The 23,914-nt window shown below is 30.3% G+C and overlaps 1 protein-coding gene across 1 annotated transcript; it reads left to right on the top strand.

Annotated features, from left to right (window-relative positions):
- The first annotated feature begins 523 nt into the window (after window positions 1-523).
- Window positions 524-22,854, top strand: LOC113514678 (sodium/hydrogen exchanger 9B1-like). The gene is made up of 10 exons (XM_052900896.1): window positions 524-786; window positions 3,665-3,725; window positions 4,073-4,185; window positions 4,929-5,157; window positions 6,996-7,165; window positions 11,874-12,085; window positions 15,125-15,296; window positions 16,255-16,409; window positions 17,093-17,248; window positions 22,675-22,854. Exons 1-10 carry the CDS (start codon window positions 768-770, stop codon window positions 22,852-22,854), a joined length of 1,467 nt encoding a protein of 488 aa, XP_052756856.1. The 5' UTR covers window positions 524-767.
- The last annotated feature ends 1,060 nt before the right edge of the window (window positions 22,855-23,914 follow it).

Consider the following 23,914-nt stretch of genomic DNA (forward strand, 5'->3'; position numbering starts at 1 on the left):
GTCAGCTATGCGCAAAAATATTTTGAAAATTACACATGTATACACGTAAAACAATACGCCAACAACAATAAGTTGAAAACAGGCTAATTTTTTTTTAATCTTTTTGAATCTAAAAAGTAGAATATATACAGTCGAGAATAAAAATTAATAAAGACTACTTTAGTTCGGACATATCCAACAAAAACATGACGAAACTAATATACCAATGCCAAAGTGGAAGATAGACCGTATTCTGTGGAAGGAGTCAACCGTCCCCGGACCAGCATATAAGTGCAGATATGCACGAAATGAATTACGAAAGTAGTTCAAGGAAGACATGCATATAAAGCTATCCATACATACATCATATATATTATACCTTAGCCTTAAAAGACTTTTTGCACTCAGTTCTCTATATCTACCTCGCAAGACTCAGCATAATGATAGAAAGATAACATATCGTTTCAACTATTTGAGCAATTTCATGCAGCTACATTATACGTTAGTTAATTAATCATTTAACTAATTTTCATTCTTTACGTCATGGCTAAATGTAGTATGCGATAGGTCGTTACAAGATACAGTCGCAGTCATTGAGACAAGATACGACAAAATCAAGCAGTGTCTATTAACAATTATGAATTGATTTGTATTCAGACACGCTCGACTCGACGACGTCCGACGATCGCAGCACTCATTATGTATTTACAGACGTGATGTGTAATTATTTATTGATTTAATTGGGTTTTTAATTAAAAGTAGTGTTTTTAAATATCTTAATTTGGACCATGAACAGAACAAACGAAAGTAAGTATTTTAAAAGTCCAAGGATAATAATTACGTACATGCGTTTAAACAACAGACATATTTAATAATTATTAATAATATTTTTGATACATTTTCATGAACAGGTATTTGTGATTAACAAAGATAAAAATTTACATATAGATTTAGATATACTCGTATATTCATTTACATTCACGTAAACATTAGAAATATATCTCTGGCACAATATACGTATTCAATAAGCGTTAGTATCACATTAAAATCCATATGAAATTATGTCATCTCGCTCAGCAAACTGCAGAAAGAGCTATGCTAAGTTTTATTGCGTGACACAAAACTAATATCCGTAGAAGAACGAGTAATCCTGTGTACCAAAGTCTGTAGGATACGTAAGCTAAATTAGCAATGATTTAGTCAAATAGCTCGAACAACCGTTAGTGAAGAGGAAAAGGGATACCTACCCCAAAGAGGTGATAGAAGGTACCGACCAAGAAGAAAACAAAGAGAACCTTTCTTTCTTCTTTTCTGCGCAAACTCCGTGTAAATGCAAAATCGTAGTGTATGAAACATAAATACCATATTACGCAATAGATGGTAGAAAATTAAAGATGATGTGGATAAATTCCATTTAATATGAGAAAACAATGTCATACCTTTTAGGTTATAAACCTAAAAGTTTTTTTTTTTATATGTAATGACTGGAATTTTGTAGGGAGCAGAGAATTGATAATTAATTACACAACTCCATTATCATTACTTTTTTATGATACTTGGCATACAGTAAACAAGTTGATGACCCACCTAAAAGTAAAAGGTAACTATTGCCTATAGATATAAAATTATTAAAATCTGTAATATTACAAGCTTGCAAATAAAAAATAGCATTAAATAAACAACCGTAATTTTACGTAACTATAATTTGCCTAATAAAACATCGGTTGCCTTGGCCGAAGTCGAAGCCGAAAATGAATTAATTGTGCCATTTTTTATAAAGGTCCGTTAGTCAACCATTTCCATTGAAACATAGCATTTAAATCATTACATAAAAAATACACGTCAACAGCAGATAACCTATTTAATTAATATGTAATTATAGTTATCTAATTAATAGTGTAATAATATTTTTACATTTAAACAACTTCATGGATACTATGTATATGAATTACGAATTGAATATGACTTACATAAAAACTTAACTCTGCATATCTACCAAACATATTTTTTTATGTAACTTAAAACAGCAAACAACCTAACAGCCCACCTGATAGAAAGTGGTGACCATTACCTATAGACACGAGCAAAACCATTGACATAACAGAGTATACTGTTTCGCCCATGATACCCCCCCCCCATGTGTTGCCATTCCTGAGGACTCAGGTGTTATTCCTCTGTATCCTGTAAATTCACTACCATATTCCACCCTTCAAACCCAAACACAACCATGCTAACATAACTGCTTCACAGTAGAAACACGAATAGGACAGAGGTACCCAAGTAAACAACTTTTGTACAAAGTTTCTCTCTTGTCCATAATGCTGGTTGCCTGCATATCTATACTATATTATAAAGATAAAAGTCCTAACTGACTGACTCATCAACACACAGCCGAAACTACAAAAGTTAAAATTGTCAAGTTTTGACAGTAGGTTCCTTTTATTATCTATAGAGGTAATAAGAAAGGACTTTGCTAAATTCGGACTCTAATGTAAAAGACTCTAATATAAGAATAAAAGTTTGTATGGAACTTTTTTTCATCTGATATATATTTAAATTTTAATTATGATTAAATAAAAGAAATGTCCTGACTGTCTCATCAATGCACGGCCGAAGCTACTAAAACTAGAAGTGCCGAATTCAGACATTACTTTCTTTTTATGACCTACACGAGGAATAAGAAACAATTTTTCGAAATCCTCCCATTAAAGTATAAAAATAGGGTTTAAAGTTTGTACAAGAAACAATATTTTTTTAATCGACTTGCTTGAAATTAATCATAATATCTCTTATTTTACAACTAATGAAACTTTATCTCATATTTCTCGAAACTGAACTCTTAATTGTGTTGAATAACAGATGAAAGTTGATGTAAAAACATTGATTTAAGAGTAAAACTAAGAAAGTAATAATAACCTTGAAAACAGAACAAAATATTTATTCTATTACTTTCTTAATAAAAATAAAAATTTGATCGAAGTTTCAGGTTGTAAAAATTAGGGAATAATATTATTTTTTTAAAACTGATTATATGAAATCGTTTAAAAATAAAATATAATTATGTATGTACTAATTTTTATCCTCACACAAAAATGAAATTTGGTACACAGATGGAATAGCCTTATTAGGATAAGGCTCATCTATTGAACGCAGGCTATAACTAGTCTAGTATGCATAGACAACGGTTACCAATTAGTGTTAAACCGTTAGCTTGTTTGCCAATTCAAATAATAGAAAAAACCGTAGTAATAATATACGCAAAATATAATACACATCACAATCTTTAAACAGTACGAGTATAAAACAAAGCTACTGTCCACGTCTGTCTGATTTTTCGCTTACTTCTTCTAAACCACGTAACGGATTTAGATAAAAGTTTCACTGTCATTTAGATTTTTATGAAAGGTATAAGTGAACCCTAGACGTGTTGACTAAATAATTAATACATGTAAAGTTTGTTGTAATACATGTATCGAAAATTATTTTAGCTCGTATTGAATTCACAACAATCGTTTCCAAACAAACACTCCGTATAAATATTAAGCATACAACATTCATAATATTTAGCATACCCAAACAATTCATTTTCAACTGCATATAATACAGAGCACGTTTACTCCACGCCATACATCCTATGGCGCAATGCAATAAGTCTTTATAATTTATTGTACTTTATTTATTTCAGATAAAGAAGCCAACGTCATCGATAAAGATAACGGCAATTTAAATAACCAACAAGATAAAACGTGAGTGAGATTTTGTTTACGCAGGTAAAGTTTTTAAAAAAACTGACTTGAGTATATTACAGACACGATTATGTTTGAAAAACAATGCCGAAATAAATACACGAATTTTAATAATTTATTGCCAAAAGTAAAAAGGACAATAGATTAGACAATATGACTATACCTAAAACATATAAATTGTGAGAAATTTATTATAACATTTTTATATTAAATTACATACAAATATATACATACTTATAATCATCACTCCTTCCATCCATTGTCACCACTATTTTCAGTGACTGTGTACTGAAAGTAGTGGTGACTGTGAAAATTTCTTTTCAATATTCTAGAACACATGTTTCTAGATTCAATCCTCCAACTAATAATCTAAATACCTGTAAGGAAGAAGATTTGAAGAAATCATGGTGTGTTACCGCAACGCCTTCAATATTACATTTTTTAACATTATTAATATTAGGTGAGTATTCAAATTTATATTATCATATATATACTTGAAAAAAACTACTTATAAGTAATATATTCTACTAGGTTTTTAGGATTTCGTACCAAAAGGTACAAACGAACCCTTATGGATACGATTTTATCCATCCATCTGTTATAGCGCTATATCTCAACAACTACTTATGCTATCGATATGAAATTGGGAATAGTTTTACATATTGTTGGTTGTTTAAATAAATATAAAAAGCTTTCGATAACAATTCCATTGATGGATTCCTTTGCTACTTATTTAGGGGGGCAGGTCAGTGGACCTACTGCGACAAATTTACTAGAAATCAACCAAGATATTTTCAAGTTATGACCTGATAGAGTATATAGTTAGCAATACAGCTGTTAATTCCCGTAACTAATAAACCTTTATCCAAATTAAAACCGGTTGATTAGCTTTTGAAAGACTTACTTTCACTCACTTAAATCCTATTAATATAATAAATGCGAAAATTTGTACCAATGAATGGATAGATGTTTGTTACTTTTTCACACAAAACTATTCAACTGATTTGAATAAAATTTGGGACGCGAATATATTACATCCTAACATAGCACTTGTCCAGCAGTAAACAGATATTGGCTGAAATGATGACTCTGATGATAATGATAGTACATAGGATACTTTATATACCGATTCACCCTGGTGAAGCCGCGTGATACAGTTAGTACTAAATAATATTTACATTAAATAAACTCTCAATTAAATAGGTACGTCAATATGGGGTATATTGTGGAGTGCATGGGGTGAAAACTGGTGGATAGGTGGGCCATGGTTTCGCCTGGCTGCAGTTCCCGTAGCAGGATGGGCCAGCGGACAAGTATTACACAAATTGACAACACTTCCACCGCTTCTTGCTGCTTTACTGACAGGAATTATAGCAAGGCACTGGGGCATCCTTGACATGAGAGAATATACTCATATCGACGCTTTCTTGAGGTACGTACAAAAGGTATTTTTAATGTTACTGATGATATAGTTTGTGTGACTTAGCTAAACGAGTATCATACCTATTTCAACCGTGAAGGACAGAAAATTTGATCTGATAGGTAAAATAGAGCAAAATATGTCGTCATAAGCGGCAACTCGTAAATGTAATGGGCGGAAAATTTATATTAATTAATCTAGTACATGGAACATCGATATATGTAATGTTTTCAAATTTACAGAGAATAGTTACTGCTTCCCAGTTGGTTCAACTTAATAAAAAGTGACATTGTTATTTGCAACTTCAAGTAGTATAAAAATATTAAAATATATATATTACCTTCATCATCATCATTTAATGATGTAAAGTAATATTAACCTTTGTCCCATTATTTAGAATTGGTGATTGGTGCACTAAGTTTCCCTCTGTCACTGATCCCTATCTTATCAACTAACAATTTAAACTCATTTTCTTTTATGCATACTTATCATCTTTCACTCGGTCCATCCATCTCTTCTTTGAATATTGAATACATAATATATAAGTCGCTTATATTTCTAATATTCATATCTATAATTTCTAATAATATTATGCATATGAGCATAAAATAGGTTTATTCATTGGGAGCTATTGATATATTAATTACATACGTGAACGTTTAAATATTAATTATTAATTGTAACTTGCGACATTAACCGATTATAGCCCATCTGTGTACAAATTTCATTTATAGTCCCTTAATAATTATTAAGTAACAAATATCAATAAACCATAGGTATATAATACAAACTTATAGACTTATGACAATAATGACATTTGTTTTATATAATAGGTACAATTAGTTGGTCAAATCTTTTCATCTTTTGAGCTGCGTAAATTGAATTGGTTAATGCCTAATGAAACGCATTATTATTATCCTTAGAATTTTTTTAATATTGTCACTGGCACAGTTCACTGAATATGTCGGTAGAGTTTCTAATAAAAAAAACACACACAGTACATCTCTTGTAGTAACAAATGTATACACAGTTGTATGGATCAGTTTTAGCCGTTACAAATATTCAGCCTTTAAATGATAACAAACTTACACGTAATACAAAGAGTAAAGAAATAAGTTTTATATGGTAACTCTTATATAAAACAACAAAATTTTCTTTAAATACTACATTACTCATTTAAATAAAAAAACTTTATACAACTCCTATCTCGTCTGATTTATTAATTACTTGTATTTAAGTCTATTCTTATTAAATATTACGAAATCCATTACCAAAAACAATGGAGCTATTTCTATTGTACCAACAATAGTTGACAAATCCCTTCTATTACCTCATTATTTATAAAAACTTCAAACCTTTTATAAATTTATTTTAGCTATGGAACTGTTTTGTCTCTTTTTTTTGTGTTATATTCTCAATTTGAAAGAAAGCGAGAAAGTTAAAATTTAATAGTTAAAATATATTTGTAGAAGGTTTTAGTTTTTATGAATAAAATAAATAGTAAATAAATAATAAAATAGCCTTTAATGAAATATAATAGTAAATACATCTTTTAAAAATAACCTAAAGAAGTATCATTTCTGCAAACAAACACAACTCTAGCTATAAATTAGTGTCAAACCTTGTCACTTAATAATTACAGATATCAAAGTCGAAACGAATTGTATTAATTTATGCAAATATAAAATGAGTATGCGTATATGATTTACGTGTAAATATTTAATTGCAAAATAAGTTAAATACTAACAAGTAAGTAGAGCTCTGACGGTAGTGATGTAACATCACGTTCTTGTGACATTCTCGTCTTTGTAGTTTGTATAGCCTATGAATTTATTTCTTTTCTTTTTCAGAAAAGTATACCCAGTTATAATTTTAGGCAAAGCGTCTTTAGGATGGGACGTGAAATACATGAGAAATAACTACAAACTGATAGCATCATTAGGTGTCTTACCTTGGGCTGCCGAAGTATTTATACTTGCTGTACTGGTCAATTTATTATTGGACTTTCCTTGGTTATGGGGTAAGAACTATATAATATACGTCATCGTAGTAACAAACAAGTATAAGTTCATTTCTATTTCCTTATATATATGTATATAGTTTACTGAAATGTAAATGTGCTTTAGGTTTAAATATTACAGAATTTGTGCGTATGTAATGATAACTGATAAAATTATTTTATTTCTACAAACGTTAACGTCTTAACAGTAATAGAGTAATTTATTACAATAAAATAATAAAATTGTAACTAGACGATGTATGTACATGAGAAATATTTAAAAAATATTAATGCTAATAACTAAGAGTCTTAAAGGGACCAATAGATGCCAAAACGGAACCAAATTGAGTGCTGTATTCGTTGTTGTATTCTTGAAGGTCCAACATAAAAACTGGTGTTCTGATAAGCCATCTAGAATTGGTCCATTTTATTTCCTACTTTTGAAATCTACGCTTATGAAGTAGTGTAATACAAAGGTGATTTAAAAGAAAAAAGTCGGCATGACCTTTTTCAGTTAGTAAGTTAGACCTTGTTCAATATACTTCAACAGAAAAATCCAAAAACTAAAAATAGGTAATTTTGTAAAAAAAATCACTATTTAGTATTTATTATTTATTTATTATTATAATAAATAAATAAAATAAGTAAAATACAGTATATTTTAAACTTGAAAACTACAATAGTAGCTGACGAGAAGTACACCGGGTTATCTAGTATTTATTGCATTGTATTTCTAAGTGTATTATTTGTTACAATAAGGAAATTCTTATTAACTTTTTCATCATTTAATAGTGTGCGCATTGTGGTATACATCGTTGGCAATAAAATAAAATTTGTCATGAATAGGTACTAAAATACAATGGAGCGCGATGTGTGCGGTACAAAGCCAATTCAATATATTCCGTTGTGAAACTGGTATTGCGAAAGATTTGAACGCATTTTCACCGCACGACGTGCACTGCAAACATAAAATAAAAATGATATCATGAAAAATTTCCAGTATTGCACATTTTTCAACACTACATTAAAGTTTATTGTGAAAATAATAACCGGATTGACATGTATTTTTGCCGAGAATACTCGACTAGTTGCAGGTAGTAGTAATAGTGCTTACGACACTTTTAATAATACCACACATAATATATATCTTTTATAATACTATACTAGTATAGAATACTCAATTCAATTAATATAATATAATATATATATATATATATATATATATATATATATATATATATATATATATATATATATTACCTAATCCTAACTTTAAGCTAAGATGTTTTTGCACATAATAAAAATATTTTAATATCTTTTTTAAATAATATATATTACAAGTAAATATAGCATTATTCTTTATGCGGGTATTGCAATGGCATAACTTGGTATCGCGCATCGCGAATACGCCTGTTTAGTTCGGATTTGCTGACAGTTTATAACCAGCAATGTTTGGAAAGGTAACTTGTTGTATCCAAATACAATAAAAGTTACATTGTAGATTTGATAACTAATAATACTTCTGTTATACAAAATGATAACCTCGTATAATAAAGTATAATTGTTTTATTAGTGTATATAAATATATTATCAAGACCATAATATAGATATCGAAAAGCTTAAATAATAGTGATAAATTATTTTATAATTTTATGTGTATAATAAAACACAGATAAACTAGGCTAGCCCAAAACGTACTGATACTAAAATGATAATTACTAGTTGGATGGTTATTATAACTTAGAATGGGTGCAATGCATAAAAGATCTTGGAAATACATTTGACACTAAACTTCCGTTTAATATGCATATTGAAAACATTGAAAACAACGCCTATAAAATGTATGGTTTTGTAACGAGGCGAACATCAGATTTCAATAAACCAGAGACATATTTATATTTATATAAAAGTCTAATTAGGTCGCAGTTTCAGTATACTATGATTATATGGAACCCGTATTATAATGAATATAAAAGCATTGTTAAAATGGTCCAGAAAAAAATGTTTGCGTTACGTACAATATAAGTGTTATTATAATAAACTTTCATATAAAACATTTTTATCAAAATTTAAAATCAAAATTATTACAATTGCAAAATAGTCGTATTCAGCTAAGTATGACATTCTTGCACGATGTTATTCATGATAGATTTAATTCTAATATTTTAACACAACATGTTTATTTTCAAGTCCTACTACGCTTGCATAATCAGATATCACGTGGACAGCCTTTGCTCTCCTACAGTAAATGTCGTAGAAATCCTGGTAAACGAGTAACATCGTGTTTATACCACAGGCTATTATACAACATTGTATAGCAGCCACATATAATGATAATTGTAAAATAACCCTTAGAAAATTAAAGGTCGCGTAGAAATATATATAATTTTAGCGGAAAGTTTGAACAATCGTGCTGCTTCTTTATTATAAATTAATAACCAATCATTCTTAGTTATTACAGATAGTTTATAGTAAAGAATATTTATTACTTGTTATTATGCCGTTATTTGTATTATTAAGCCGCGTCATGTGTGCTATGAGGTCATGACATAGAATGGGTCATTTCTTCTTTTCTCATGAGTATCATAAGAAGCAACTACGGGCGCTTGATCCATGATCAAGGGATGGGCAGAACCGTCCCTCTTAACACATCACCAATACCACTTAACACATTACAGGCAGATGCTAAACATGACAACTACAGTCAAAGCCTCCCAATAGGTGGAGGCCAATTTTCAATAGTGGACAGTAAACTGATGACACGACAATAGTTATGATTATTATTAATCATGCAGCATCTTTTTCTTCATACAATAACTATGTTATAGAGACATCGCCTCCAGATGATTACGACACTACAGATACAGACATATTTATTAGAATCATTAAAACCCTTTAAAGCAGGTATCATGAAATTTTATTCTGAATCTCCTATTTCATTAACCCAATTTATGTATTATTATTATTTAGATATATAGGTACATACAATTACTTTTTAATGTATTATATATTCATTATTTTAGGTATGTATTATTGAGTTTATCTTTAGCTGTACGGTTCTTACTCTTGAACATTTTATAATTTTACTTTAATCTTCTCAAAGGTTGACTGAAGAGATCCCTCTATATGATATGTCTACCACTGTATAATCAATCTTTTAATGTAGTATGTAATGTATGTATGTCTTTTAGTGTCCAATGTAAATTATGTACAACAATTATTTTACAATTCAATACAATTTGTACATATATCTGAGATATAATATCTCTGCATAGATACTAAATAATTGATAATCTTGCGTTTAACATATATAAAATATATAAATATTGCACAGATTGTTTACATCACAAATATTTTTTGCTAACGACTACTCTACAAAAAATATAAAAGATCCAAATCTCTCGGTTGAGACAACAACTACGTGGTGCACTTAATTTTTAGCAGTAAACGACAAAAGGTTCTTTTTAAGTAATAATTGGTAACAACACATAATTCGAGTGGAAGCTTTTAGAGATATTACAGTAATAAGAATTAAATGCTGTCAAAACAACAATCGATAGTCACAGCCATAAACTCCATATTGATAAAAAAAAATACTCGTATATAAAATGTTAAAAACTCGTGATATTCGGTCTCTCGTGACATTATATAAATAGACGAAAGTCATCGTCCGAAGGGTAAAAATAGCAAGTCTTACCCTTCGGACGATGACTCTTGTATTTATTTTGGCTTTGGCTTTTATCACTGCTTATAAAATGACACAAAATTTATTGCAGATACAAATGCCATTTACAAGATGCCAATACAAAATACCACAGACGGATAACAAAGAGATCCTATAGCGATACTTCATACTCACGAGAGTGCTTGTATTTGGTCATTTTACTTTACCGTGCCACAATAGACAAAACGCAACTCTTATAGAAGTAACGATATTTAGAAACTTAAGCTTTTCGTTAATACCTTAATAAATTTATACGCTAGCGAATCCGCAGGCGAGTATTTATTACCCACATAAACGGTAAATAAACTATTTTCAATATTTTTCACCGCATAATCATATTTCTGTTTTTTTCTAAAGTTAACTGAGAGATAATGCTATATAGCATTAATTTCTCTCTGTTATACCAAACATTTTTTTCATAGTGTGATCAATAAAGAATAAATACCTAATAAATATTCGTTATCCATTCTGAATGGCGACCTCTAAATAAACCCAGTGGTTTAGGTTTGCTTTACATAATTAAATAAATCGCAAATTTACTTTACATCTTTCTCGACTGAACTTACTTTAAACACTAAAGCAACGTTGAATAACATTATGCAAAGTAAATATACCTACCTATCTACTCTAAAGTGCTACGATGGCAATAACATCGTACTTGATGCAAAACCGATTTAGAAGAGGTCCAAATGGTGAATCCATTTCTACACGACTTAGTGACACTCGAATTTCAGATAAGTTACGAGCAGAGAGCTGTTTGAGCGGCCAGAAAATATCCTGGAACTGTTTGAAATTCCAATCAAACTATTTACACGATTTTAGACTCATACCTATATAATTCTAACTTTCTAGACTATCTAAAAATCACATCGCGTTACAAATCCAAAGTTACCACATCCAGACAAAGTAACAAGATAATAGCGGGTTATTTCCGCAAATGGCTTTCACGTTCACATAGTCCTTGACTTCATGGCTAAATATTATAATTTGTTCCTTTACTTCCAGGCTTCCTGCTGGGTTCCATATATGCGTCCGTGTCATGTGCAGTAATAATGCCATCTGTGATTAAACACAACAAACTCGCTGGCGGGAAACGCAATTGGACACAACTGATATGCACTGCTGGTGGCATCGATACAGCCCTAAGTGTCGGCGTTTATGGTCTTATCTACAGCTTTATATTCTACGATACCAATGATATATATCGCTATACAAAAGTAAAGTATTAATTAGTATTAATTAAGTAGTAATAATTAGTAAAATATTATATTGTATACCACTCATATAAATGTTTATAATTCGATTGTAATTTGAAGTTACAAATTAGAAAAACCATATTCCAACTAACTTTGAAATTTTTTTCATGGTTCATCTCTACGCGAAAATTTTCGTGATTAATACCTAATGAGAAAAACTCTACGAGTGTAAAATTATGGTTCTATTACTATCTAATAAAAAAATATATACCTACAGAAAGTTTCTATTAATGCTTAAAACGTCTTAGAAGTAGTATACTACAAGTTTGCCTGTTATTTTTTTATTTTATTTTTATAAGTTTCATAAGTTTACTTTATATGTATTTTAACCGTAGGACAACTGGATTGTATCACGTGTATTTTAGTTGAATATACTCGACACGACTGCTCACCATTAAAAGTCCCGAATGATCATGAAACTAGTCTTAAAAAAAATTACGAAGAACGAAAAACAACTGTTTAAAATATTTACCTTTAAGTCATAATAATTACCTACTGTAAATGGAGAATCAATATATTCTTAATCGTGTTAGGTAATACCTAGAAAAGTATAGATATTTATGTAGTATAATAGTACGAGCACTACATTTGTAGATTGGTAAACGTAACTGTCAATGTAAAATGTTTTTGCGAATATTATTCCAAACGAATTATTCATAAATAAAATCAACATATATTAGGTATTAAACGAGTGTGAATAGATGTCAATCAAATATTTAGGTTAACACAACTTAGAAATAATTGTCGCTTCTTGAAATCTACAAACGCTATTTAATAATCGCTCGCTCAAATTTCAATTATTTCTTTTAAAAACTGGGGTCCGAATATGGAATCATATTTACGTTTATATGTGCAATGCCGTAGGAAAATTGTTAATTAAGAGGCTTCGTCATCAATTTTACAACTAACCAATGACTCTCGCCAATATCTTCATAAATACAACCACATCTTAATTATACAATATCATTATCTACATGTACAACAATTAGTCCATTACCCTAAGGTTGTCTTTAAAAGATTGCTCTTAGCAATAAGGCCGCCTTACTGTACTTGTATAACTGTATCGTTACATTTATTAACTGTCTTGCATGTTCATTATATTGTATAATGCAAATAAAATATACTCATTCATTCATTCATATAACCCTTAAACACTGGAGATGTCAATATCGCCAAACGCATCTGAGTTGGAGGTTGTCAGTACTACGTAAAGAATAAGAATTAGAATATACTCATTCATTCTTTTATATAACCCTTAAATACTGGAGATGTCAATATCGCCACGCATCTAACGTCATAACTTGCATCAATGCAATTAGAAATTGCTGCACTACGAAACGATCGCTCGCGCCAATTCAGCAGACAGCAGTTATGGGCAACGTCACTACGACCGATCTAGGTCAAAATCGCACAATCAAGTCCAAGCAAGACATCGAAACAAATTTTGCTATTATTACCATAATGTTAAAGATAAGGCATACAGGTGTCAACAGCATTATTTATGGAAAAATAAAGGACAACAGTCGGAAAAATAGACTCACAGATTAAGGTAGGCGTGTTAGCTCAAACAGTATCCTGAAGACAATTGCTGATAAAATGGACTGTCCCATCCTTAAATATTGGGTGGGACAGGTTATCAATGCAAGAGTGTCATGACCGCTTATTTACTAACATAGGTTAAGTCAATTTATAACTAACAAAATGGGCCTTATGTAGTCTGAGTAAATAAATATTATTATTATTATATGTCTGTGCTGTTTACCCATCAAACTGCCTGACTATTACAGACTCAAAGAGTAATTATAGATTTTTGCTGAACACAGGGGTTAACTAAACCTGCAAAGTGTAAAATTAGAGCCAGCAATTTAATATTATTCGCCGCCAATGTAACCATCATAGATATCTACGAGGAAAACACCCATACATTGAATTTCGATTTACGACGTCCTTTTACTTAGATATTCATCGTTGCCGGCATCAAAATCACAATTTTAAATAATAAAATCAACATAGAAGTAACCGTATCAAATGAAAAACAAATATAATTAAATAATCATCAAAAGACGCATAATTAGTATTGAATTTTAAATGTTGTATGGTCATTTTTGTTATTTAAGAGCTACGTTCTTGTCGTTGGAGTTCTTAGATGTTATAACATACAAAAATACATCGTTGAATATTGAACCCCATCATTACGATAATTTAATCTGGATACGACAGAATTACTATATAGTATTATATTATCTGTGATTATATACCTACTGGTAATTTACAATTCGATGTAAAGAATAAAATCACTAGTGCAATTCCTTTTCTGTATCAGCGATTGCATTAGTGATCTTATTCTTATTTTCTCTAGAGAATACGTTAGGGTCTAGAATAACTTATTATTTGAGACTAGTTGCATACCCTGGCTTCGCCTGTGGTCATATCGTAACGCTGAATTTGATAATAATAATATTGTTTTATTGTTAAAAATTTTATAAGTATACATTATATTTGAACAGGAATAATAATATTTATATTAAAACTTAGTTTAGAAACTTATCTAATTACAATACAACAATAAATTAAAATTAATATAAAATTCCTTAAATACTAATACTAATTATAAGTAATCCCCCAACGCATCACATCGAGGCAGCGTACCCAAGATACTGGCAGCATTACCTCTTTGGATTGCCAAACTTATGTTTTGGGCAAAGTAGCTACCAGCTCTTGGGTCACCAGTAACCTCGATGAGGCGCCCTGCGATCGTCCGAATATTTTAATGTACTCGTAAGAACAAAAAATACACATAAGTTAATCCGGTTGATCTTAATTAAAAAGTAATGTTGTTGTTACATAAAATAAAGAAACACAATAAAGTGACAGAAAACCCGACTGTAAAATAAATAAAATAAAATACCCATGTTTAAATAAAAAGTTTCAGAAACAATATGACATTTTTGGAATATTTTATTTTCAACAAACGAAGTGAAATAATGTAATTTGTTACAGGCGTCTTTGACGATATTTGTAGGAGTAGCGCTCGGTATTATGTGGGGCTCTTTAGCGGGTCTAGTACCCCACTCACAAGATTTCTATGTCACGGAGTTGCGAGTTCTCTTCGTGTTGATCGGTGGTCTCCTTGCCAACTTTCTTACATCACTATTCGGATGGGCAGGCGCAGGTTAATAAATATTTACATCACACACCTAATAAATTTTAAGATAATGTTAAATATGGTACTCAAATTATATAGTTTGTAAGATACCCTTTACAAATAAAATATTCGTTCACATCCACCAAAAGAAAACAAGAACATAAGCTTAATTTAACACAGTCATGGTAATTTTAAGGTGTACCTTATATTTGCACACTACGAGTAACTTCACAGAGTTTATCAAGTAAATGAACAATTTATAAATATTTTCTTATTTGCCTGATTATATCTCGTGGTTTGTTTATTACACAAGATAAAAATCGATCAAAAGGATTCACTAAGTACACAATGCATTCTCGTCGACGTATAAGATATATAAAATTAAACGTACCAAGGACGGTCCCAAATATGTATTATGTATTGTACATCAGAGCTTGTACTTTTTAAATAAAAGATAATATTTGTATGTAGATGATGTGATATGACTAAACATAAACATTTTAAATTGTTGCGTTCATATTTATAAACCTGTATACGATATTGTGTCCCCACATAATGTCGTTATCATACGTCTAGACGGAGTGTCGGCATTTCTATGGAACTTCGTTCTATCAAATTGGAATGTCTATTCATGTTTCGCTTTATTATCCACCATTTCTAACACTCTCCTGCGAGTTTTATCAATAGTTTGTTATAGTAAGGCATGCTTAATATTAATTAAGTATGAACATAAGCTAATAATTCCCTGTGACTTCGTTTTGGTTTGTTTTTGTAAAAATTAAATTTGAAAGGTTCTAATTGAATGTTAAACGTCACGATTATTTCACGATATCTCAAATAACTTTAAGTACTACGACCTTGACTAACACAACATTAATCATACTCGTACAAGAAACTATTTATTCCATATCCCAATTTTCTGGCTTAAGTCGAAGTTAGTAGTAAGCTAAGCTTTGTCATCACATTAAAATCTACCTATTTTCAGGAGGCGTTGCAGTGCTAGCTTGCAACGCCACTGCAGCCACACACTGGGCGCGACACGGTTGGAAACTTAACAACAATTCCGCATCAACAACGTACCGCGTATTATGGGCTGCGTTTGAACCTACACTTTTCACCTATACAGGAACATTTTTTGTGGTTAACTATCATTTTCTTTATCATAATTTCATCACAAAATAATCATGCATGTACAATCATTCATTTTGAATGTTATAGATTTCCGTTACAAATTTTATTGAATTTTCTTTAGCAACCTCGTCTAAGAAATCTGTAAAATTGTATACTAATAACTAATTTCCAATTTAAAAGGGAGACCTTTGATTATAAGAAACAAGGCAACGATATTAGCAAATATCCCTGAGCACTCGGTCCCAACTTATTTTATAAAGATATCGTTTTTCTGATTTTACCCTTCCCAGAAATAATACCGGGACTTCATTTGTTCGAAATACTTATTTAACAATATCAGTTTCTTACATACACATTTATATATAACATACAACATCAGTGTAAGCATAATGTGCATAATGTATATCGTCTCCCTGACAATTTTGTATCTCTTATCAAATGCTTGTGTACATGTATTTAAATATCTATCACACACATTACGTCGTGACAATCATGCCCGTCAGATGATAATAGAACAAAACTTATACAAGAATAATATCACTCATACATTTACCTCTGTAACTACTGTAATTTATGGCATTTAGATAAAAACAAAAGCAACAAATTCACAGAAATCCATACACAACTATCATAATAATTTATTATATCTTATATTGACACACGTAACTCAATTTATTTTCATGTACTTACAGATCAATACGTCTGTATCAAGGCTGTTATTAGGCTTCGCGATCCTGGCTGTGTGCCTAATAGTACGACTGTCAGTCACGTTCCTCGTCTGCTGGAATTTTACGCTTAAAGAAAAGATCTACGTATGTTGCACGTGGATAACAAAATCAATTGTCGAGGTATATTATATGTGTTCATGTATATTGAATGAAAATATTGTGGATTTGTCCATGCGACACCTATAAAAATTATGGGTAATTTTTTATGATACGTAAAATAGTAAATAAGCTGACCTACCTGATAAAAAGTCATAACTATTGTTTATTAACTTGACAGTACTATGAATATCACGGAAAGCACAAAAATATCCATAGTACTGCTCACATCTATGCCATTTTTGGGAACTATGATTTTACTCCATATTGTAAGATTTCACTTTAAACCAAAACACAACCATGAAAACACAATTGTTTTACGACATAATAACAAGTGATAAGTCCGTAAGAAGTAACGATTTCAAGAAGGTTTTTTCATGGTGGTACCTTACATCCCTGGTCAACATTTTAGATACTTTACGGAGAAATAAAGAGTTCCCTTGGGATAGTTGAAAAACTATAGTAACTTATACAGCTTAGTACACAACTTACTTAAGTAAAGTCATTTTGACCTAAAGCAAAGAGTGAGTATTTGTTAATTTTGGTCCAGTATTCCCAGACAGTGGATGCAGGTGGCTCAGAAGCGTTCTTTATGGCAGTCTATGGGGAAGGCTTATGTCTAACAGCGGATAATGTCTGAAATGATGATTCCCAGATATAATAAATAGATAAGTACATAAATCGATACATACTCGTACTAAATAGGAATAACAAATACCACGCGGACAAAGTCAGCTAGTTTGTAATATATATAATATGAGATTATTACGGCCTATTTCTCTGGCTAAGTAATACCTGTTGCAGCAGTAATTCTATTAAACTACTACTTGCTTTCCAATTAACTAAGTATATTGGCGCTTACGCGGTTTGTTCGTCAATTAAAAGATTATACTTAGATATTTTTTTTTATACCAATGGCAAACAAGCATACGGCCCACCTTATGGTAGCCTATGAACGCCTGCAATACCCGATGTTTTACGCGCGCATTGCCGACCCTGAAGAAACCTCTTTACCCCCCTTTTGAAGAACCCCATGCTGTAGTCTCTCGGGAAAACCTCGGCAGGGAGCTCATTCCATAACCTGAGTGTTCGTTGGAGAAAGCATCTCTGAAACCGCGTTGTACGCGACCATTTAGGCTGTAAGGTATGAGGGTGAACTCCCTGCCGATGGCGAGCCGTACGATGATAGAAAGTGGCCGTAGGCATCATATTGAATAATTCCTCTGAGCACAATCCGTTGTATAAGCGGTAGAACACGCAGAGTGAGGCAAAATTATTATATGCTAAATAATTTTAGCATATTCCCAACTTATACCTATACCAAAGCCATATTAATCTTAATTGTTTAAATTAACAACTGGCATCTCAATCATAAATTAACAACAAGAAACAATGTCTCTTTATTTTTTCTCTGAAACATGAAACCAGTAGGTATAATATTCATACTAATACTAAGAACTATTATAATCTGATTTAAAACAATAGATATACATCCTTATTAATATCATAAATGTGACAGTAAATTTGTTTGTTACCTCTTGGCATTTTAACGGCTCAACCAATCCCATTAAACTTAGTATAGACGTACTAAGCTACTTTCCAACAGGTGGGTCATCTATTTGTGATTTCCTGTAGTATAAAAAACCAAATGTATAAAAGTCGCTATATTCCTAAAAGGTTAATAAAGTTCTCGACACAACGAAGTTCTTTATTAGCGTTTGGACAAGGAACTAAAGTTCCCATACACTCATTATTCTGATGTGTTTGTTGTTATCATAACGTAATCTAATTTAATTCAACAGTAGATGTTATGATATACCCTTACTTCCTCCCATATCGTATAGAATTTGTTGTTAATTTATTTATGCAATTAGAACGTAATTAGAATTACCTAACTTAGATATGAATTTTATAGTTTCGGAACAATTTTTTCGATAGCTCTTTAACTAATTTCACATTTGAGATTATGTTGCTAAAGTTATAATTTTGTTTTTGAGAGTGAATCAATCAAGAGATCGAGACATACCACACAGCGCTATCTACATAATTTCAAACAAAGCATAGCTTATATTACATATAATACGGAGATTAATATAAATACAAACCCGCAACATTCGGAAGGAGAGAGAGTAAATTTAACTACTATACCATTAACCCCGCCTAGATAAGTGGCAAACAAATCCATCGATGGAATCGTTTTCGCTAGCGAGTCCATGAGATAGAATGAAACATCAGATATCTCTATCTCATTCTGTCTCCAGGACTGAGTGATAACGATTCCATTTATGTGTTCATTTATCTATGGAGCTGTGTCATCAATATCATCAGATGTCATATACATAGATAGTTCATCGTCCAGTAACAAAGAAACAAATAAAAAATGTACCTATTTTTATTACTTATACAGTATAAAATCGTAATCGTATATTTTACCACTGAAACAGAACATTTTCACCAAAGAAAGATGCTTAGAAAAACAACAAATGCATTTAAAACGTGTCTTCTGTTTAATTTTTTTTTAATGGATAATAATGAAATGGTAGCGCCGCCTGCGCTAACAGTATACGATGGCGAGGTACCAGTGAGGGATGATAGACGATACCCTGGCAGGCCGACCTCCATCTGGACACCATCGTGCTGAATTCCAGGTGTATTCATCACGATGGGCTAACTGACATGCATATTCATTCTCATCTGTCATTCTTCACTAGTGCCCTCCAGCGTATACCGTTAGCTCAGGCGGGATCACCATTATATTATCATCCATTAAAAAAAACTATTTAAGCACTTTTCTTACTTGGTGTTACTATAATAACGACCTGTAAATGAATCACTTTCCTCTCTAGTCTAGATTCTCGTATTATATTTTGTATGAGTAATTTTCATCAATTAGAAAATTAACTATCGAAAAACTAAAAGATACACTATTTTATTTTCACTAGAACACCACTGATATAACTAAGTTTAGTAAAATACATTACACAATCGACACACAGCTTGTGCTATAAATTCATCGATTTTTAGAATAAAATCCGCTCTCAGGTGCTTTCTGAGAAGACAGCTGCAGTTCGACTGGTGCAGAATAATAAACATATATTAGTATAATCCAGATGCATTGACTACAGCTGTTGCTTTAGTTTGGTTTCTTCAAAGACAATTTATTTTATATTGATGAAAATGTCACATATATTTAAATAAAAGCATGCTAAAAATAATTAATTACACTGGGTCTTAATCTAGAGAGGGTTATTTGATAATAAGTAGAATGTATTGCATGTAAATAGGTATGTAATTACAAAAAATATATATTATATTATATATATATATATATATATATATATATATATATATATATATATATATATATATATATATATATATATATATATATATATATATATATATATATATATATATATATATATATATATATATATATATATATATATATATATGATAATTTTTGTTTTTTAATAAAAAAAATTATACAACATAAAAATATTTTTACGTTAACTCAAATAATAAAAACTATCGTACACTTATAAAATTTGTAAGTAAATGAATATTAAAAAAATATTAATACTTTGTTGGACCACCGTTAGCATTGATGATAGCTTGGAGTCTCTGCGGCATCGAATCAACTAGTTTGAAAATATAAGAAGACGGTAACAATGCCCATTCTTCGCGAAGCGCAATTTTTAGTGTTTCTTTACTTGAAATTGGTCGATTTCCAATTTTATTATCGAGATAATCCCACCCATGCTCTATAATATTAATATCATCTCTAGGTATTTTGGACGTTAAACAGGATCCATGCTTTAGTATTCCATGCTTTATGTTTAGGGTCATTATCTTGTAAAAATATCCAATTATTGTTAAAACCCATTTGAGCTGCACTAGAGAGAAGATTCTCTTTTAAAATATTAATATACGTTTTGTGATTCCTAATTCCATCAATAAATGCAAGTTTTCCCACCCCAAAAGCACTCATGCAACCCCATTAAATACTGACCCACCACCGTGTTTTACCGTTGGACATAAATTTTCTTTCTTATATTCCATATTACTTCTTCATACCATATGATGTCCATCCGATTTGAAAATATTATATTTCGATTCATCTGAGTAAATAACAGTTTGCCAAAAATGATTTTTTTCATTAATATATTTTTTTGCGAATTCTAATCTTTTTTTCTATTAATATCATTTACCCAATATTTTTTACGCGCAGTTCTTCCATGATAATCGTTACTACGTAATACGTTTCGAAGTGACAGAAATATGGCAATCATTGATATTATTAATTTCTTTTGACTAATTTTTGGATTTTTTTTTTACACAATTTATCCGATCCAATCGAGGCGTGAGTTTTGATGGACCTCTGGGTTTGTTTTTTAGTGTTTTAGTAATAGAAAACGATCAATTATCTGTACGGTTGAACGTGGTCTATTGACAAATTTTCTCACATAATGATTTGCATTGATTATGCAAATTAATAATTATTTTTCTCTCCTCTTCACTCGTTTCTTTTGCTTTACGACCCATTTTTGTAACTAAACACGTCTATACTTGTCACGAGTGCAACTAAAACGTCTAATATCTATGCCTACGTATTAAAAAAATTCGATTGAATAAATGATTTATACAGAATTTCATTTAAAAAACAATGAATGTACGAATACTTTTTGTTTGTCATTATTTGCTTAGTTAACGTAAAAATATTTTTATGTTACATATTTTTTTTTTTAAAAAACAAAAATTATCATAAACAAAGTGCGGGAATGTTAAACTATTTAACAGTATTGATTTAAATTAAATAAATAGAGGAAAGTCTATCAAATTCGTATTTTTTTTATTTAACCCTAGGTGTACGAATAATTTTTACACTCACTGTATATATATATATATATATATATATATATATATATATATATATATATATATATATATATATAACACAACACAATGTAAGAACTACCAACAATTCAACGCCTTTAGCATGTTGGAAACGATTACATGACAATTTAAGACACATTGCTCTGTCTAAATGTACCTATTATTTAGGCGACTGATACAGAAAAGTGTGCTTTAGACCGTGGTAGGTAGAGCTTAGTTCGGAGGTAGATGATGCTACATGATATATCAATAGCTATTTATTGCTTAATTTTTTTTTTCTGCAACTACGTCCACGATAGCCATTGAGCGTTTAAAACGCTAAAAGGTAACAAGCTAACAAACTTACTTTTAATTCCTTATTCATAGAATATTATAGAATTTGTTTTTTTATTTTAACAACAAACGTTCCAAAAATATCACACTTTTCTGGATATATATATATATATATATATATATATATATATATATATATATATATGTTTTAAACAAAGTCAAATTAAAAACTATGGTACTAGTAAATTTTTACTATTATATAACATTTTTTTTCATTACAGGCTGTGTTATGCCCCTTGGCATTAGTCACATTGATGTCATCTTATGTACATGACGACATACGACTGAAATACGCGGAAGATATGATGATACTTACAATACAAGCAATTCTTATCACTACACCTATTGGCTTTCTCTTAACAAACTGTATAGAAGAAAAGCAGAGTATATATCAAGAGTGAAAGTCTGGTAATTAACTTTATATATACAAATGGAAAACTATAAGTTCATATCCCACAATATGTACTTTTTTCTGTTTTCATTTTACATTATCCATACTTACTATTCTATACATGCTTTATCTGTAAACACTTACAATACATGAAGGTTGACAGAGATGAAACAAATGTTCAAAAGTTTTTAACTATTTATTTGTACCTAAAACTAAGGCAACTACAACACACTAAATTTCAAATGTACCAAATACTTTTTTAAAATCTTTTCAAATAATTTCTCAAATATTTAACTCATTTCGTTTATAATTTTTTTATTACAACGGTTCAAAAATATCACACTTTTCGATTAAAAAATATTTTAAGATTCCTAAATGACAGATTTTTTTAAACTTCGTATTTATTATTTATTTACATATTGGTAATTATTTTGTGCTAATTAATCTTGTCATTAATTTGGTTTTTTTAATAATTTTATTTTATTAAGGTAAAGAATTACAGAAGAAAAGAATATATATCACGACTAAGTTGATTTATGTATTCAAATAAAAAAATCATAGACGAAATATGTACTTTTTTAGATGTTTTCTTTTACTGAAAGCCATGCTGTTAATCTCTCCTAATGGATCTGTACTGACAGACCCGATTGCTGTTGCAGTTTTACATTTCAACCAGTTTTTACACTATTTATACTTGTACCTAAAACTAATGCACTACAACACACTAAATTTCAAATGTATACCAAATACTTTTTTAAAATTTTTCTACTAAGTACAATATTTAACCCTTCTTTGCATAATGGTAGAAATTTCCATCATAACATTGAATGCCCAAAAATTTTATAAAAGAACAATTTCGCTTTAAGTTGATCGTGTCTATATACTATTTTAATGTCCATTGTAGAAAAAAAACATGACGCGCTATGACGCTTTTTTGCACAGGTAGATAGAATTTACGAAAATAATATAGGCTATATTACTTGCTTTACTTGATTTTCTTGATTAGCTTTCTATAAGTAAGAAAAAAAACCATTAATTTAAATCGTTTGAGTAATTTTTGTGTTTATCTG

The sequence above is a fragment of the Galleria mellonella genome, unplaced genomic scaffold (assembly GCF_026898425.1).
Source record: "Galleria mellonella isolate WM207_F2 unplaced genomic scaffold, CSIRO_AGI_GalMel_v1 utg72, whole genome shotgun sequence".
NCBI classification, from domain to species: Eukaryota; Metazoa; Arthropoda; class Insecta; order Lepidoptera; family Pyralidae; genus Galleria; species Galleria mellonella.

Bases quoted from the DNA above. Each gene is read 5' to 3' on its own strand.
- LOC113514678 (XM_052900896.1), top strand. The intron at 3,726-4,072 runs GTGAGTGAGATT...ACATGTTTCTAG, and splicing joins AATAACCAACAAGATAAAAC to ATTCAATCCTCCAACTAATA. The intron at 12,086-15,124 runs GTAAAGTATTAA...AATTTGTTACAG, and splicing joins ATATATATCGCTATACAAAA to GCGTCTTTGACGATATTTGT.